Source organism: Anolis sagrei, chromosome 1 (assembly GCF_037176765.1).
Source record: "Anolis sagrei isolate rAnoSag1 chromosome 1, rAnoSag1.mat, whole genome shotgun sequence".
Taxonomy (NCBI): Eukaryota; Metazoa; Chordata; class Lepidosauria; order Squamata; family Dactyloidae; genus Anolis; species Anolis sagrei.
Genome location: NC_090021.1, coordinates 305,391,872 through 305,411,693, shown reverse-complemented (window position 1 = coordinate 305,411,693; position 19,822 = coordinate 305,391,872). Strand labels below are relative to the sequence as shown.

General features: G+C 39.1%; 1 protein-coding gene across 3 annotated transcripts in view; it reads right to left on the bottom strand.

Annotated features, from left to right (window-relative positions):
- Positions 1-4,265: 4,265 nt before the first annotated feature.
- Positions 4,266-19,822, bottom strand: part of FLVCR2 (FLVCR choline and putative heme transporter 2) — an 81,058-nt gene continuing 65,501 nt past the window's right edge. Inside the window, exons 9-11 of one of the 3 annotated variants that reach the window (XM_060758302.2) lie at positions 17,861-17,916; positions 13,053-13,145; positions 4,266-5,252 (exon numbers count right to left, since the gene is read on the bottom strand). In XM_060758302.2, coding sequence (XP_060614285.2) covers positions 13,095-13,145; positions 17,861-17,916 — 107 coding nt within the window. In that variant the 3' untranslated portion in view covers positions 4,266-5,252; positions 13,053-13,094. Of the gene's footprint in view, positions 5,253-11,037; positions 11,076-13,052; positions 13,146-17,860; positions 17,917-19,822 lie in introns of all 3 variants that reach the window. The other 2 variants (XM_060758294.2, XM_060758311.2) reach the window with 2 other exon arrangements.

Genomic DNA, 19,822 nt, shown 5'->3' with positions numbered 1-19,822 from the left:
CACCAGCAACAATAATGGTATATTTGAAACCTCCAACAGCAAACTCACATGGCTTAAAAAAGTGTAGACAGCCCAGAGTTGAGAGTCCCTCAGCTCACTCAAGAAGGAACCATTAAGTGCTTGGGAATGTAATCTGAGACTAAATGCCACTGGAAAAAAGAAGCTTTAAAACCAGACATATCTAGAATTTCATAATTAATGTTTTATTTTGCACCATTGTTCCGTGGTACACCCATTGCTTAAGCATACACCAAGGGAGAAGCATTGAACAACATAATTTAATATGTCGGACTTCACGGCGAAAAAGTAACAAAACACAAATTTGTTGAACAAGAGAATTAAAGAGAAATATAAAAAGTACAGTATAAAAACAATACACCAGTGATTCTGGGACTATACCTATGAAACCAATCCTTTATTTGAAGGCTTATCTTAAGATAGTTTGGGACTCCACAGTTTAGTTAAATCAGTTTTCTGGTGACTTTTAATGATTTAACCCTACAATTCATATATATCAATATATAAAATATATCAACAATATGAGGTCACTCTTACACATTTTGAAGCATCCAATTGTGGACTTCTGCTGGAGGAATCAACAAGAACCAAATGGAGAATTCACTTCCTCACTACAATGCTAGAAGCCTGCAGAGTGAATATTTTGAATACAACAAAAAAGGTATGTCCAAAAATTGGCTCTGTTGTGGAAAAAGAGAAAGGAAGGAAGCACCACCTAAGCTAGACTGAGTGTAGTCCATTGGTTTGAAATGAATGTTAGTCCTATGTGGGAATAGGACTATTTATATAAATGGGCTTTAAATACGAACTTCAGGTCCATTAATTTTAATAGATCTGCAGAAGGCACATCAAGCAAACCCTTGTTGGGATCACCTTCCATCTGGAAATCGATGTCCTCATTATGAAAGATCATGTGGATCCAGAATTGATCTCTACAGACACTTATGGACCCACCACAAAACTCAGCTTTTGGAAGACAATTGTACTAGGCCATGAGGGATCATCTACGATGATGACTCTAAATAGGTTTAACATTGGGCTTAACTCAAGGACTGCCAAAAGAACCCCAGCATGTATGTTCCTTTATCTGTTTTGAAAATGTAAATGCTCACATACCAACAACTGCTTTATTTACCTCAGAAAGCCTTATTACATGCTAACACAAGGCAAGGCATTTTAATTTGGCATAAGTTTTTATGGACATTGATTGCTTGAAATGAACAGTGTCCCCAAAAGACGATGACATAAAAAAATGGAGTTAATCTTTAGAGTTCCAGAAAAAGTTTTGCTGCAACAGCTTCATACCGCTACCTCCACTTCTGTCCCCAGCTACTGCATTTGTTGCACACTATTGTACCAAACAGAGATTGCTATTCTCAAGCCATCTACGCAGGCTACTTTTTTTTGTATGGGGAGTGACTTGAGAAACTGCAAGTCACTTCTGGTGTGAGAGAATTGGCCGTCTGCAAGGACGCTGCCCAAGGGTCACTCGGATATTTGATGTTTTACCATCCTTGTGGGAGGCTTCTCTCATGTCTCCGCATGGGGAGCTGGAGCTGACAGAGGAAGTTCGAACCGCTGACCTGTCAGTCAGCCATCCTGCCAGCACAAGGATTTAACCCAGTGCACCACCGAGGGCTCCAGACTACTGAGTTTCCAGGACAAGAAAATGAAGATAGCATATCTGAACAGAAGTGCTGGGTATCCTTGCCTGAAAGCATCAAAAACATAATTCTTTATCTCCATGGAGTCGAACATGGGTAAATGAAAACACGGATATTGAGTGTGTGAATAAGTGTGTTCTAAGGTACAGAATCCCCAATTCTAAATTTCCACTTCTATGGAGAATGGCAACTTATTGCTTGGGAAAGGATTTGAACTGAAGTCGAGCAGCAATTGTCTTTTTCAATGTGAGAAGAAATTGCTAAGTTCTGAACCACACCTGAAATCTCAGAAATGGGAATGGGGAACAGGGGTTAGTTTTATTATTCTCCTGTATTGCAACTGTGAAATGCTCTCCACTTGAACATATCATTTAAGAGCCAAGGAAAAACATGGATACTTATCAAAGCTTTGAGACCTTTGCTGATTTATCTCAAAATACTCATGCACATGGTTTCAAAACTTTTTAAATTGTTTATACCTCTTTTTAATTTGTTAATTGTATTCAATATGGTTGTTGTCTATTTAAATTGGTTTAACTGATTTTTTTTGTATGCCACCTGAGATCTTTTAATATATGGCAGGATAAAAATATTTTAATAAATAAAAAATAAATAGATACAGTCATTCCTCTTTTATGCTCCCTCAACTTCTGTAGGAAGGCTGAGAATGGTTCACCTAGGAACCGTTCATGTGGTTCACCAACTGTTGGAACAAAACTCCTATCACTCACTGCTGGCTATACTAGCAAGGGCTGAGAGCAACTGCAATCGGAAATCTAGAGTTCTGCATGTTTCCAATGCCTAGGTCAGTGGTTCTTAACCTGTGAGCTCTCATGTGTTTTGGCCTACAACTCCCAGAAATCCCAGACAATTTACCAGGGAGTTGAAGGCCAAAACATCTGGGGACTCACAGATTGAGAACCACTGCCCTGGGTGATTAACTAAGCTATACTTGAGTAAAGATATTAATACATCCTTAATCTGATATGCTATTTATTCAGTGACCAGTTATGGGACACCATGGGGTCTTGGTTATGAATGAGAAAAACTGTAAAGCTCTTTAAAGAACTGAAATGTGCTCTTTTTGTTCTAAAAGCAAACAACACTGCTTGGAGGTAGCCTCTCTTGTGCAACTGAGTGAGTTCCCACAAAAAAATATTTTTAGCTGCACAGTGCCTTTCTAAATAAAGTGCTATACATTATAGATCAAGGAGCTCACAAACAAGTTTCAAGCTCCCTAGAGTTAGAAGATTACACATACGATCCAGTGATCTTTGAGAAAACACAATTCAACGCATGATTACACTAATTTTCCATGGAACTTTAGTCAATGCCTTTGAAATGGGTGAAAACAGTACAGTCCCTTTGATTTGTGAAATGGTATTTCTCAATTTGAAAATTTTCACATACCATGGTGTAAAGTTGGGTGAAGCGGCATTGTTTAACCATACTGTGTTCTCAAAACACGATTTTTTCTCCCCCCCCCCCCCCCATCCCAAATAAAATTAAGTTGTATTTAATGTATTGTCAAAGGCTTTCATGGCTGGAATCACTAGGTTGTTGTAGGTTTTTCGGGCTATATGGCCATGTTCTAGAAGCATTCTCTCCTGACGTTTTGCCTGCATCTATGGCAGGCATCCTCTGAGGTTGTGAGGTCTGTTGACCTCACAACCTCTAAGGATGCCTGCTATAGATGCAGGCAAAATGTCAGGAGAGAATACTTCTAGAACATAACCATATAACCCGAAAAACTTTCAACAACCCACTAAGTTGTATTTCCTCCTGTTTAAGAGAAAATTCACATGAAATTTGCCTGAACTTAAAATACCTCTGTGAGTCAGAATATATGGCACTGCATATTCAAGCTGCTTCCATATTGGTCCTGTTCTCAGTTAGAAACAGGATACTTAATTTTTCACTCACTCTCCACTGGGAATCCAAATGGTACCAGGTTCTTGCATTTCAATGTCCCCCTGTGCTTCTTCAAAACTAATTTGTGCCTATTTTTAAACAATATAAACTATTTTTACTACTTCATTACACTAGAGAATGAATCCAGTTTCTTTAAATCTGGTTTCTGCCTCCTTCAGAATTCTGGGCTTTGTAGTTTTGTAAGGCTGTTAAAGGTGCCTCCCTAAACTACAAACCCCAGAATCCTGCAGGAGGCAGCAACCAGATTTAAAGCGGATTCATTCTCTAGTGTGTGAGGTCCATAGTGCCAACTTGTCTAGTGTAATGTTCAAAGCACTATTGAGGATTTAAAATATATTGTGCTTTCGTTAAAAGTTTCCTCCTTGGGAGTTTTATTTCTTCCTCATCAGAACAGCTGTGAAAGTAGATTACAAATGGCCTCTTACAGAATTGGTGAATGGAATGCTTCAGTAATGGCTTTCTTTGCATTTGCATTTTATCTGGTACTGGCGCAGTCTTATTTATTTATAGAAAATACAAGGAAAGCAGCCATTTCCTATCCCCAGAGCAGCAGAACCTGGCTAGTTAACTTCATTAACATTGTAGGCACCACTGCTGAACTAGTGAGTGAACATTACAAGTCCCTTAGGCAAGAGCATTGCAAAATAGTGCTAAATGGAAACCTTGTTTTATTTCTGCATCCCAATTAACTGTAAAAAAGCTATACCTTAATAGGGCCAAAAGATATCTAGTGTGGTGGAAGCTCCTTCTTTGGAGGCTTTTAAACAGAGGCTGGGTGGCCATCTGTCAGGGGTGCTTTGAATGCAATTTTCCTGCCTCTTGGCAGGGGGTTGGACTGGATGGCCCATGAGATCTCTCCCAACAACATGAGTCTATGGAAGAAAATATACAATTTCCCAGTATTGCTTATGGAAGGATGTGATTTCCCAGTATTGCTTAAAACAAATTGCCCCCAAGCATTTTTAGAGAGGGTACAAAATAGAGCTTTTGCATTTAAAAATGATGGCTCGTTCAACATGGCCATATAGCCCGAAAAAACCCACAAGAACTGGATGGCTCGTTAATTTAAAAATACGTATCTGCTAGACTGGATTGAAAAAATGCTCTCTCAACAGGGTTGTGTTCCCGCTGTCATTGGTCCTCTATGGGAAAGTCGAGGGTTGAACTTCATTTAGGTCTGCTCACAGAGCAAGGGCTTTCTAGTTCTCCCTGAGGAGCAAGAATCTTCCTCTCGATCCATTTCGCATCCTGTTCTGAGTGTCTACAGAACACATCCATGGATGATCAGAGAGTAGTTCTTAGTCCATCAAGTATACAACTGAAGCAATGCTGGATTCAGGAGTCAGCTGCAGTGCCCAAGACAAGTCAACTGCTACCTTCAGGGCAAAGAAGCTGGTTCACGCATTGGAGGTGACTCAAGACCTGCTGATCTCATTCCTCAGCAACTTAAATAGCACATGTGGATTGACTTGGGGGCTGGTCCACTACATATGTGAGGTGCAAATGGTAGAGATGTCAACAGAGGCCAATGGCAGCAGCAGTATCACCACTTCCTCATTTTGCCACCAAACACTTTCAAGTTTTGAGTCCTCATATAGTGGTATTACGCTGGTCTAAAGGCATGTCTCCCAATTTCTTCTGAAAGTCAAACAGAAAAGAAACAATTTGAGGGATCAAGGCAACTGAGAACAAGAGGTTCAGTGGCATATGTTCCTACAAAATACAGTTTGGGGTATTCAAATATCCCTAAAGGAAAGTCAACAAACCCAAGAAAAAAAAAGATTAAGCAATAGGTGCTTAATCCAAATTACTACTCTTAAAAAGTCAAAAAGAAAAAATTCAGCCTCAGTTATGAAAAACCAGACTCCAAATTAGGCACAAAGAACAGTGCTTTTTAGTTAAGAGAAGTGGAAAAGGAAAAGAAAAACAGAAACCAGCAACCAGAATTCTTGTTTCCTTTGGTGTCAATATCAATTCAGAAAATCATTGTTCAACATGACTATTGATTATACTATTTCTAAAAGTGTACCAGACAAAGTATACTGAAGACTTTGGATGATTTTATCATCTTTTTGGCCATATCAAGACTATGTGTGCAGCACTAGGAGTGTCCTTCAGGTCAGAATCACATTCAGCTTGCAGATCCACATTGCAATTACAAACCGGGTATGGGGTTTATACTGCACTTCAGTAATACACTCTACCTGTCAAAGAATATTATGTTCTACTATTTTCCACTCATTTAGCTGGAGTAGAACATCAATATCACCAGGGGCCAATACATTCTTAAACCTATGACAATTTTTTAAAATGTCTATGGAGAATATAATTGAAATGGTACATGATACTTCATTAAATTATGACTCTCAAACCCTTACGGGTTTCTATCAGCCATACATAAGTGAGCTTTTTGAGCAGACAGCTCTTCATCAAACTCTAGCTAGAGCATTTAGTCTCTTGGCAGAGAACTTCCAGAGAAGGGAACTCCATTAACATTATATCTTACTTATTTTACTTATATAGGTAAAGGTAAAGGTTTACCCTGACATTAAGTCCAGTCATGTCCGACTCTGGGGGTTGGCGCTCATCTCCATTTCTAAGCCAAAGAGCTGATGTTGTTCGTAGACACCTCCAAGGTTATGTGGTCATGTATCTATATACCTTACCTAATTATACCTTTTTGTCCCTATTGCAAAAATGGAGGGATGTCGCTTCATTTACCTGCTTTCAGGCACCATGAAAGATTTGTGAACTGTTACTTAATCTATTCTTGTGTTTTTATCAAAAAGGAGCAGGTTGCAATGTTCTGCTCAGGAAATCAAAATAGTATTTCAAGTAGGAAGGTGAGGTAGCTGTTTTAGCTCAGATAGAAATACATTTTGTGTGATGGAAAGTGCAAATATATGTGTGTGCACCTACATACATTTACATACCAAAAGTTTATAATTATTTTATGTCCAATAACAGTCAAATCTTCACCCAAATAATCCAAAGAATGCTAATTTTGTCAAGTACTGAGAATTTTCTGTGAGAGAGCTTTCCCTTCAGTAAAACATTGGAGAACCTAGAGATACCTATAAACTTTTCTGGGAGGGATTTTTTTTCCAGAAGGGAAATACCCTGAGATCATTTATGGCCTGAGAGGGAGAACATTCATCAGAACCTGTCAGGCATCAGAGCTGAAGATGTGCTGCTGCCATGATCTCCCCATTCTTGTACACTTGATCTTCGGAAAACAAAAGTCAGAAACATAAATTATTCTTTAACGTAATGTGTTCTTATTTTGGGAAGGAAATGAGAGAGCTTGACAAAAGCTGAATGGCTAAATGCTGAAACCTTACTTGGGATTGAGCTGTAGGAACTCAGTGGCATTTACTTCTATGTAAACAAGCATAGATTTGTGCTACTAGGTTTTTGTAATACCTATCCAAATTTTCTAATGAAGAGAAGAGCAATTTTGCATGCATGAATTCAAAGTATCAGAAACCTATAGAAGACAATTTGCCGCTTTTCATTTTGTTTTGTTTTTTAAAAAGATCTTCCACTTTTAAACAACTTCACAAATTGCACTTGTCCTTGAGGAATGAAAAAATAATGATTGCATTTTGAAAGACCCCATTTTTTTTTTTTTTGCAGCATCACTATGCAGAATGAAGGATTCTGTCATTGTTGATGGTAATGGCTTAAAGTTGTGACACAAAGCCTTGCTGACATGGGCTAGGAAGATAAATGTCACTTTTTACTGTGCCTCTGAGCTTTTTCATTTCGTTGTTGAGTACCTTCAAGTTGTTATTGAGTTATGGGGACTCTATGCTAAACATTCCACAGGAATTTCCTGGGAAGATTTGTTCACTTGGGGTTTGCTTTTTTAAAAAAAATAATTTTTATGAAATGCTTTTCTAATACTACAAGTATAAAATAAGGGGGACGAATTAGAGGGTGGGATGGGTCTTGGGTAGGGAGAGTTTCGGTAGGTACAAATATGGGATTTTTATAAGGGAAGTAAACATGCAGGAACGAGGTAGTAGGGGAAGGATAGGAATATAGAGGAGGAAGGGGGGGGGGTGTTCAGAACTTCCCAATATTCTTCTCTGCTTGTTCTAATAAAATATTCTTATCTTTACTTAATTTTTTTCTGTATCTATGGCTTCTCCCCTCATCTTAAAAGTATTGCTTTTCTTCCGTATTCCAAAGTCATTGGGACTTCTCTATATTCAATCTTAGTTTATTCTTCTACTGGAAACCTTCCTTTATTGGCCAGCCATATATTCAGCTAATAGTTTCCAATCAGTTTTCTTAATCGGTCTTCCATTCGAGTCTTTTAAGTAAAAAATCAGTTTATCAATTTCTTTTATTTCCTTCATCTTATCTAGCCATTCTTCTTCCGTTGCCAATTCTTTTTGCTTCCATTTTTTTTGCGTATACCATCCTGGTTGCAGTGGTTATATAGGTGAATAGAATATCTTTGTTTTGATGAAGTGCAATATCTTTACCAGTAAGTCCTAGTAGAAAGTACTCCAGTTTCAACAGAATTTTTTGAGTATTTCTTGACACATTTGGGGTTTGCTTCAGCCTTCCTCTGAACCTGAGAGAGTGGGCCTTACCAAAGCTACCCAGAGGGTTTCCATGGCCAAGCAGGGATTTGACCTCTGGTCTCCAGAGTCTTAGTCTAACACCCAAACCACTACATTATGCTGTCTCTCATAAAACAATTTATAAAGTCTATTATTATTAGACACCATCAGGAGTGAAATTAAACAGAAACCATTCCCTTCCGTTTTCTAATTAATGAACTTCCATTTCTTTATAAAATGTTGGAGTTGGAACTGATTAAATCTGACAGCTGTGCTTGAATCACTGCAGAACAATGCCATTAAGCAGCTCCAAAGTAGAAAAGCTCAAGCCTCCGTGCAGAGAACTATGCTGGTTGGGGCTGATGAAGGTGGAGGCAACAGCTCTCTTAAAAATCTGTTACCTCCATCTCCATCAGCCCCAACCAGCATGACCAAATACAAGAAAGGGAGACCCCTAGCCACATAAGGAATACACACTCCTGACTGATGGCTATCCAGCCCCTGTTCAAAAGCCTCCAAAGAAAAAGATTCCTCCACAATCCGAGGCAGCACATCCCACTGTTGAACAGTTCAACAACTTGCTTAGCAGAAATTTCAAATATTTTTTGCTAAGAAGGTAAGACGGGGTGGTAATAGCATCATTTAACAACATTGCTGTGTGTATCCCAACCATTCTGCAATACAGCGTGCCCTTGGGTCTGCTGTTTGGTTCCAGGACAGATTGACAGACACATGGATATCAAATTCCATAGATGCTCATGCCCCATCGTAAACAATGATGTACCGGAATTGTGTCCCTTATATTAAATGGTACACAATCAAGGTTTGCTTTTTGAATTTAAAAAAATATTTTCAAGCCATAAATGGTTGAATTCATGGATCCAGAAGGCCAATTGTATTCATGAAAAAGAACAGCATTCAGTGAACAAAGCACAAAAGTAATTCTGGCTATGTTAAAATATGAACAGCTCAACCGAGGCCCATTTATTTGAACAAGTCTTCTTAGTCCCAATGTGAATATGCACAAGAATAGAAGTGTAAAGATGTTAGTACTATATGATCTATGGTCCAGGTAGAAATTATGAGATGGTTCTAGAAACAAGTGAACTGAAATGCTACTATCTGATGCTCCAACCAGACTAATGAATTCCAGCATCATGAATATCAGGATAAACTGAATATGGATTGATCAAGGCTGCAGTCCCTAAAAATAACTTGAAAAGTGAAGAAAAAACTCACTGAACTAAAAAGGGAACTCTGTCAGAGTAAGTGTCATACAAACGTGCATGACATCAAAGAGACAGAAATATGAAGCTCAAGGCTGAATTTCAAAGCCTTGACTAGCACAATGCATTCATTTCCGTGTGCACAGATGTTGCCCTATAAGATTTTACATTTTGACATACATATTTAATTACTAATGCTAATATTTAATTTGTATTATGAATAGAATGCATACTTCATCCATATACATCCCTTATCCGAACTTCTGAAATCTGATATAACTCAAAAATCAAAAACTGTCCACCTGTATGGCTGAGATAGTGATGCATTTGCTTTCTGATGCTTCAGTATACACAAACTTTGTTTTATACTCAAATTATTGGGGGGATGGGATTGATAAAAGTTCACATGTATGAATTTTGTATTTCAATTTGAATGCCTTTCCCAAGTGACCTCTTTATATACGTATATCCCAATGCAGGCAATCCAAAATCTGAAATCCAAAACCCTTCTGATTCCAAGCATTTGGATAAGGGATAGTAAAGGATAAAGATTTTCCCCTGACATTAAGTCTAGTCGTGTCCAACTCCGGAGGGTGGTGCTCATCTCTATTTCTAAGCTGACAAGTCGGCATTGTCCACAGACGCCGCCAAGATCATGTGGCTAGCATGACTGCACGGAGCGCTGTTACTTCCTGCCATAGCAATACCTATTAATCTACTCACATTTGCATGTTTTTGAATGGTTAGGTTGGCAGAAGCTGGGCCTAACAACAGGAGCTCACCCTGCTCCCCGGATTCGAACCACCAACCTTTTGGTTAGCAAGTTCAGCAGCTCAGCGGTTTAACCTGTTGCACCACCAGGGGCCCATTTTAGATAAGGGATACTCATAATAATATTGGTTTAAATTCTGTTTGGTCTAAGGTTGCAAACTGATTTCCCATTCATATATAACACTAAACTATTATCTTTATATACTTTCCTAATCTGAAACGGAAGAAGAAAACTCTGATCCTTAATCACCCACTCCCTGTGGCCATACAATTTCTGGATAATTACAGACATATAGATCCACAAACAAAATGGTGTTTGTTATGGCAGGAAAGATATGAAAGCCAGAATGGAGTAGTGATCTGAGCACTGGACTATGACTCTGGAGACCAAGGTCTGATTCCCTGTTCAGTCATGGAAGTTTACTCGGTGACCGTAGATGAGTCACATACTCTCAGCCCCAGAAAACCCTGTGATAGGATCATCTTAGGGTCACCAAAATTAGAAATGACTTGAAGGCAAACAACAACAGAATAGATGTACATACTAATGTCAATATTTCCTATATGGCCCATCACTATTTGCAGAGGGATGTCATCTGAAAGCCAACATAAGGGAAAGGTACTGATTCCAGTTCAGATTGCCTTCTCCTTTTTAACAAGCGGTTGGAAATAAAATATTAGTGAGCTAAAAGTGCCTTCCTATATCTCTATATTCCTGCCCCATGTACACTTAAATTGCAGTATTGTTACCGATGAGGTCTACAACATGCTTTAAGGATCCCAAAAGGACTTTGAAAACCACAAAAATATTTCCATCCTGATCGTAACAGATCAGATGAAACAGTAGCTTACAAGTGCCAGTGTGTGTCCACATTTTGCATGCTGCAATGCTAAAAGTAATGAAAATATAACATGAGTTCAGGATGTGTTCTTCACATACTTCACAACAAAAGAAACATTATCTTGTAAGGTGTATTCAAAAATGGGGGAGGGGGTAGAAAAGAAAAAAAAGGAGTGAGAATCTAGCAGCAACTTTGATAGCAAATAATTTATTTATGCATGAACTTGAAGTAGATTGATATCCACTTCTTCAAATGCGCTAGCTGTATGTAATTAAACACAGTTATGCAGTTATAGGCATGAGATCGTGTTAACAGGAGACAGAAAGGTGCAAAAATATCCCAGAAATATTATCCATGAAAGCTCATGCTAAAATAAATCACTTTCAAAGACACAGCTAGATTCCTCCCTGACACTTTTCTTCTTTTTATGCTAAATCAGACAAAGCACAGCTTTATTTCTGAAAGATGCATCAGTGTTCACACATTGATAGTTCACCTTCTAAAGTAAGATTGGGAATCAGGATAGCAAATATAAATAATAATCCATAAATCTAACACTGCCCCACAGCTACCCCGTACACAATAGTTTTTTTTCTGTACCCATTCTTAACTGCTTCAGAATCCAGAATTTCCATACTACATGAGCGTGACTGCTTCTGCCCAAAGGGACTGCTTGCTTTAGAATAGTAATTCATGTGTGAACAAAGCATTTTGAAGACAAGAGCAAAAGAAAAGGAAGCTTGAGGACAACATAAAGAGCTAGATGATGCATACTCCAAAGATGCGAGCAGCAAAGCATTAAGAATATATGAGAAATTGTCCTTAAAGAGAAAAGAAAGAAAGGGCAATTACGTTTGCAAAGTGTTTTGTGAGTTGCAATAGTCACTTAAACCCAGTGGCAGTTTCAGCTGAAGGCCCTAAAGTTCCCTTCTAAATGTGGGGAGACAGGGGATTGGATTCTCCACTGCTAGCTTTTTTGTGTGTGTCATGAGCGACTTGAGAAATTGCAAGTTGCTTCTGGTGTGAGAGAATTGGCCATCTGCAAGGAAGATGCCCAGGGGATGTCCGGATGTTTCACCATCCTGTGGGAAGCTTCTCTCATGTTCCCACATGGGAGGCTGGAGCTGACAGACAGGAGATCACCCTGCTCCCTTGATCTGAACCGTCGACCTTTCGGTCAGCAGTCCTTCTGGCACAAGGGTTTACCCCCTTGCACCATCGGGGGGCTCAACTGCCAGCTGAACGTGCTTGAGTTTTTTTCTGCACCCAGCGCTTGCTCAAATACCTAGCAATCTTATGTGTATTAGATATCCAAGAGCAGGGGCCTCACAAATTGGACGAGAGCATATCCTGTTGGGCATATTGGGACAAAGAGGCAACTGTGACCTACATGGTTTACCTCAAAGATAACAGAATATTTCCCAATCTTTTGGCTGCCTTTTCCCAGTCATATTTTTCCAGTGATGTGTGACTATTTCCCCCCAAACATTTTTATTTTGCTTATAAGACCCATCAGGCCCAGCCATTTCAGCCAATCTTGATAGATTATGGAATCTGAAGTCCAAAAAATCTGCCAGGCCACAGATGCTCATTCCTCCATTATGTAAAAGCAGATATACTATCTGCTCTATAGAAGATTTCTAAAAACAAAAGCCAACTGTCTGATTCCAAAACTTCTGGCTTTGTGTTGAATGATGGAACAACCACAGCAGTTATCTCTAGATTTTTTAGGCATATCACTCCAAGATAGGATTGGGAATTTGACTGATATGAACAAATATATATCAGTGAAATGCAGCCTACCCCTCGCTTAAAAGTAAAAAGATGTTTTCTCCATTAAAAACATAATTATATCTCATGAAAAATTTAAATGTACTAGACTACATGAGCAATAAAATATTTTTTATAAAGAATACAACTTTTTCTTAGTGACTTCATAATCAAAAGTGCTTCTCTTGCTAAAGCTTGAATCTGCCATTAAGTTTAGTGCTAGTGCAGCCTCACAGAAACAAATCGTCAGGCTACCTTTAATTGGGGGTTATTGGGCAGGGATGGGAAATGCTGGGGTTAAGGAACAATTCCATAATTCATTATCTGACTGTTACTGGCTTGGAGTCTCTGCAACAACAGTCACACGTCATGATCAAGACAAAATTAAAGAGGTGGAGGGAAAACATGGTTGAATGGATGAAATATGTGAAGGCAGGGCTATAGGCAGAGTGTTCTCCATCCCCTTTCGACAGATTTCTAGAACAGAGTTTTGCATTTTATAACCCTCTGAAGTCAGCAGAAAATACGATGAAATTATTTATTTACAGCACTTATATTCCGCCCTTCGCACTCCGAAGGTGACTCAGGGCAGATCGCAGAATACATACACAGCATGTATGTCTAATGGCAAACATTCAATGCCATTAGACATACAGGATAGACAGACAAATAGAGGTATGTGTTGGCTTCGGCCTCCTGGGGGTTGAATCCAGCTACAGGGGGTGCTGTCGCTCCATCCTCTATGATGATGAGCCTTATATGATCACAGACTTTCCTCCTATTCTTTGATTGTAGGCTTCTTATGGTGCCATAAAATACCTCTCCGCCTAAGTGGTGCCCAATTTCTCTACTCACAGCTGTTTTCGAATTGCTTACGTGGACAGTAAGCTAAGCTGAAGGTTGTGTGCTCATCCCGACACAGGCTCAAACTGCCAACCTTTCAATTGGGAAAGATCTATTGCTGCTGGTGATTAACCAGCTGTGCTAAAGCCCGGCTACAATGCTGCATAAGAACTTTCAGCTTGTTCTGTTAAGGAAACATTTTTCCTTGATAGCATGTTATCATTTTGGGGGTGAAAAATAAATTTTCCATGAGAGCAAAATGGTCCACTTAAAAAAAAACCCAAAACAGAAATTTCTGTTTATCCCAGCTGGTGGGTCTTTGCACCAAATGTACCCACTTCTCACATTTGTCCTCCTATTGCATTGCATTTTATTTACTTCTCTCTTGAAATGTGATCCCTGATATCAAAGATCACATGGTGAACATGAAGTTGATGTCTCATTCCCATGATGTCGCAAGAACAGTACAACAAAAAACTTTTTTTTTCATCCTGTATCAGAAATTCAGGGTAAAGTTTCAACTGGTGAATTTCTGTCAGATATGGAGCTACCCAATCAATGCTCAGGAACTGGGCTAGAAAAAAAAACCTGGTAAGCAAAAAGCGGCCGTCTTCACTGGCAGAGGTTGCTATGTAGCCTTGTGTCTTTTTTCCACACAAAGGAATCATTTAATATATTTTTATTACTGTCAGGATGGAAGTAAACTCAGAAAAGTTTGACCCACTCAATGTCATTGTCATGTTGAATGACATGGTTGAAGTGGACTATATCCTGGGAAATTGAAAATTGAATTAGTGAAGGGGCAAGACATGTTAGTTGCAAAAACTACAACTATATATTTTTTAAAAATTGAAATCTAAACTTTCAATTTTAAAAATTCAATTTTAAATTTAAATTTAGAATTGAATTTAATAAATAAAATCAAATTTCCCCTCTAGTTTTTTAAAAAAGTACTTCATTTGTTTGCCATTGAAATTGTTGTGAGTCTGAATGTTTTTTTCCCAATAAAGTATTGGTGCCCTTCTGCTTTCTAATAGCTATGCTGCTAAAAATTAACTATACAATATAATGAAAAGTCAGCCTCCAAAATTAATTAATGAACTAAAATGCTGTCAGAAAACAGGCAACAAAGTCTGCAAGAATTTTAAGAGGGAAAATTTGTTTTTGCTTTCAGTGTAAGTCAAAAAGCCAGTTCTTCAGTTTACAGTCATACATGTTTAAAGCTGGAAGGGGTCAACACTATTCATCCTAGCAGTGGGGAACCTAGTGCACTTCAGATGTTATTAGTCTTCAACAGGCATGGCTAAATTTCATCCCTCCAAGTGTTTTGAACTTCAACTTAAGCAGCTGAGCAGGAAAAGGAAGGGGCCTGAGGAGTGATGGGAGCTGAAGTCCAAAACACCTGGAGGGACAAAGTTTGCCCATACCTGGTCTACAAGCACTGATGGTATTGTGCACCACCTTGAGGTATTTTGATACAAGTAATGTTATAAATATTTTAAAAAGTGATATTACTCCAATCATCCTCAAACACTAAGTAACAGCTGATGGCCTATAGAATCCTAACTTCTGATTTAGCACCATCCCCTTCCCAACGTTAAGATCATCCTACCTCCTAGGACGCTCTTCATAGGTCACATAATACAATTCACAACACAGTTGGTAACAAAGAGGTGGATGGGTGTGATAATACTTAAAGTTTAAACAATCCACCACTACATATTTTAAAAATCTATAGGTTCTAGGCCCTCTAAGGTCCCTTCTACACTGCCACATAATCCAGATCAAAGCAGATAATCTATCTGCTTTGAACTGGATTATATGAGCACATTGTCATATAATCCAGTTCAAAGCAGATAATTTGGATTTTACATGGCAGTGTAGAAGGGATCTAAGAAGTAACTGGCAGTCCTTACTAAATAAAGCTGAAGAATTTTGGAGATGTTGGATCCATTTCCCATCACCCACTGTAACATGCCCAGTACATAGATAATATACAAATTGTAGTCCAACCAAAACAGGAAGGCTACGGGGTCCCAAACGTGAAAGCAAGGCTTGGAGCAAAACCTAAAGATCTCATTTTATTACCTGATTCAAGACCTAATAGTAGGATTGCATGTTGTTTTGTTTTGCCCTTCTGTGATTGGTACTAATTACGAAAATGCCAAAATAATACCTGACTCAGAGAGAGGTGTTCCTTGGTAGCAAGTGGAAACAGAGCTGATCTTTGGCTCAACAACAACCTCCCCAGAACAGAACGGGGAGACCTGCTGGCAGTGAACAGAGATCAGCTCTCTTCTAAACACGTTTAAGCTGAGACAGCAGAAGCAGCAACTTTAGCTTTAGCCTTAAGCCTTCCTCTAGCTTTCTTGCGGCTTGGCACCTTTTAGAGCACCTGAAAAATGCCAGTGCCAACATTTTGAAGGATTCCACAATCACAAAGGAAAACAGCTGCGAAGCCAGTCCTTTGTTCTTTATACTACGTGTTGCTTTCTCATTACGTGAAGCAACTAGAATGCACATAAAATAATGCTTTCCTAAATTTCTATATAAATGCCCTGGTACATTCTTCCATCAAAAGCTACTCTTCTATCATTCTTTAAAAATAATAATAGTTAAGTAAGTAATTCACAAGTCTTGTCTTTATTAAACTGCCCTATTTATTTCAATGGGTGCCTTTAGAATGCCACGGCTAGGTCCATCTACTCTCCTGGCTCCAGAATGTCTATCCAGGAGCTGGTTATTACCCTATCCCAGGCATGTCAAAGGCAGTCTAGTAAACCCAAGCCTCTTCTGGGTTGGTTCCTAATTGCAGATCCCCAAAAGAGAAAATACTGGTCGGTCATAAATACATTCATTCCAGCTCTGTTTTGTCCAGGGTTCTTGTGTCTGGAGTGGATGCTTAATTCCTAATACTCCACATTCTTATTGCTTAAGAATGGAGTCTGTACTTGCCTTCCCTTTTGCCTGCTCAAGCCTAGCAGCATCTTGTCTCTTCCTAGTTTTTCTTCATCCAGGCTTCTATCCATCATATGACTGTTTCCTATTTGTGTCTACATAATTTTATACTCCCACAACCATATTTAAAAGTTCCAGGTCTTCAACAGGCCATCACACCCACAGCCCTTTCCTCAAATAACCTGATGCATTTAGGTCCTACTGGCAATAAGATCAGAAGCAAGATCCTAGTGTCCATGACAGGCTACTCCAGTTCAGCTCCTGCTTCAGTTGAAAATAAATAAGAAGTCACCAAGTCTCTGTAATTCCCTTATGATGAATTACATCCATTCCACTCCACAACATCAGATGGCTATTATGCTTCTAAGTGTGAGGAGGAAGGCTTCATGTATAATGAAATGTGCAAACACCTGGCAGACAGGAAAGCCAGAATCTAAGAGCCCTTCCAGACAAGCCCTATATCCCAGGACCTAATCTCAGGTTTTCTGTTTATCCCAGATTATCTGACAGTGCAGACTCATATAATCCAGTTTAAAACAGAAAACCTGGGATCAGATTCTGAGATATAGGGCTTGTCTGGAAGGGACCTTAGATTGGATGGAAACAGTGCAGCTTTCTGGATATTGTTGAAGAACATCTCCCAGTATGCCTAACAAGTACATGTTAGCTAATAGCTACCGTGAGTTGACATTCAACAACATCTCAAGGAGCAAATCTATCTAAACTAAGGAAGATGGAGGAAGCTTTAACCCTTCCAATATTTTGGCCTTCAACTCCCAGAGGCATCAGACATGAGAATGGTTAGGGATTATGATAGTCTGTGTCTAAAGCACATGGAAAGCAGTGCCTCTTCAACCTAAAACCTCCTGGTTGCTCTATATAAGAACTTGGCTTGTGATCTTCATTTCCTTCTTTAAAAAAAAACCTTGAGTGCTACTCAAGGCAATCTTTACAAGGCAATAGCAACCCAACACATTGGACCCCATGGTATGTAAGCTATCACAAGCAGATGTTATCTCCTTAACTTTTAATTTTTGCAGCTATTCTTGAGCACTAGAGGAAAAAACCCACATAGTATGCTGTTCTGACTCCTCCAGGGGAATCTCACAGTAGCACTATTCTATTAATAAACTATATACCTAGCACAGCTGAGACAACAGACCTTAGGCTGGCACAATAATTCATCATGACAATAACATCATGGTTCACAGGTGTGGCCGGTGGCCATAAGCTACCAACACAGAAATATATTGTTTACTCACAGTGTGCTCATTTTCCAGATTGGCTTGTTGTCTCCGGAGATCAGGTTTGATGAAAGCTGAAGTACAACAGGAAAACAAATAGAATCAGAAAGAATCAGAAAGCTGTAGGCTATAGGTAGCTGTTGTACATCATCAGGGAACATATGGAGTAATGCTTAAGGCCGGAGAAGGCCAATGACGTTAATAGGTGGTGGAGGAAAACAAAATCTCCAAGCACAATTATTAGTCTGCTTCTGGACACAACTCAGGATGTCAGTTCTGACCTTTAAATCCCTTTAGATCTAAATTCCGGTTTAGCAGGGACATCATATTAATCCATAGAATAAGACTCAGGCTTTGAGATATCAGAGAAAGTTCTACACTCGCATCCACCAATTCTGATGTGTTCAAAATAAAGGGGCCTATTACTACATTGGTACATTCCACCTCTACTGATATGTTTTAAATGGCAAATTACATTCTTTAAAGTTACTGCATATACTGATGTATAAGTCTAAAAACTTCAGTGACAAAACTGATCCCCCAAAACTGGATCATCTTATCCATGGGCCAATGTAAGCACTGCACCTTAACACTTATATAAAAAAAATCCCTTCCTCTGGATAGAAGACTGAAAGACAAGAACTTAGTCCATCCCAGGGAAACCTAAAAGAACTACTCTCCCTGATATGACACTGTACTTAGCCTTTTTGAATGACTGGGCAGGGAAATGATGGTAACGGTAGAGGCATCTGGTCCTCTGTGGTGGTATTCAGTGTTTTCCCCTCTCCATAGCATAACCCTCGACTTATACACAGATCATATCAAAATCCTTAATTTTGGCCCCAAAACCTGCCCTCAACTTATGCACGAATTTGCTGTATATATAAGTATATACTTCAGGTATGTTGAATCCATCAAATATATACATATAACTCAAAAATATTTAGTATTTGCATGGATGCATTAACTGAGTTATGCTGTGTTTAAATTCTGTTTCAGTTGTATTGTGAGTCACCTTGAATCTCATTTTTGTGAGATAGGTGGGCTATAGATATCACAAATTAACAAACAAACAAATCATGCTGTTTGAATAAATGCCTTGGGCTAGATCAGGGCTTCATAGGTAACAACCAGCAGTTTGACTTGTGTCTGCCAATGAAGTGAAGGCAATGTATACTTGGGATAGGGCACTGTGTTGTAGCATGTTCTCAACTGAACACACCCCAATAGCCATTCTGGGTGCTTCATTTACTTTAATGGAAGCTGGAGGAATTTTCAAGCTCTTTTCAAAGACAATCCATATAGTGTGAACTGCAATAACCAGCCCAGGGTGTGACCAAGGTACTTGATGTGGGAAGAGCTAATTAAAACATGAAATTCTTTTAATATGCAAAAATATGTTCTTGCCCTGAATGGACATGCCATTGTAATTTCTTCTAGGAAATTCAGAGTCCTGGTAGGCAACATAAACCAAGACATTAAATGTTACTGCTGTCCTAAGCTACAGTATATCAAACTGTAGAATAAAAACACTAACAGCACCAGATCGTTTCTGATCATGGAATCTAAGCTGGGCCAGCTTTAGTTGGTGCTTGGATAGGAGAATGTTTACCAACATCAGATCCTGTGAGCTAAATTTAATAGGAAGGAACTGACAAAGCAACCTTTGAGTATTATTTGCCTAAGACAGGCCCGTAGCCAGGATTTTGATTTGGGGGGGGGGGGGCTGAGTCTGAGTGAAAGAGGGTCTACCCTAGCAAACCTTTTGTATCATTACCCCAATACTCCCATGCCTATGAGATATATTGAGCATGGTGATCAGATCATGATATGAATAAACATAACAATTAAAATAATGTACCAGTAAGGCCTTTTCACAGATCACCATGATAATTTCGGGGGGGGGGGGCTGAAGCCCCAAAGACCCCCCACCCCCCGGCTACATGCCTGGCCTAAGAAAACCCTATGAAATTTACTATA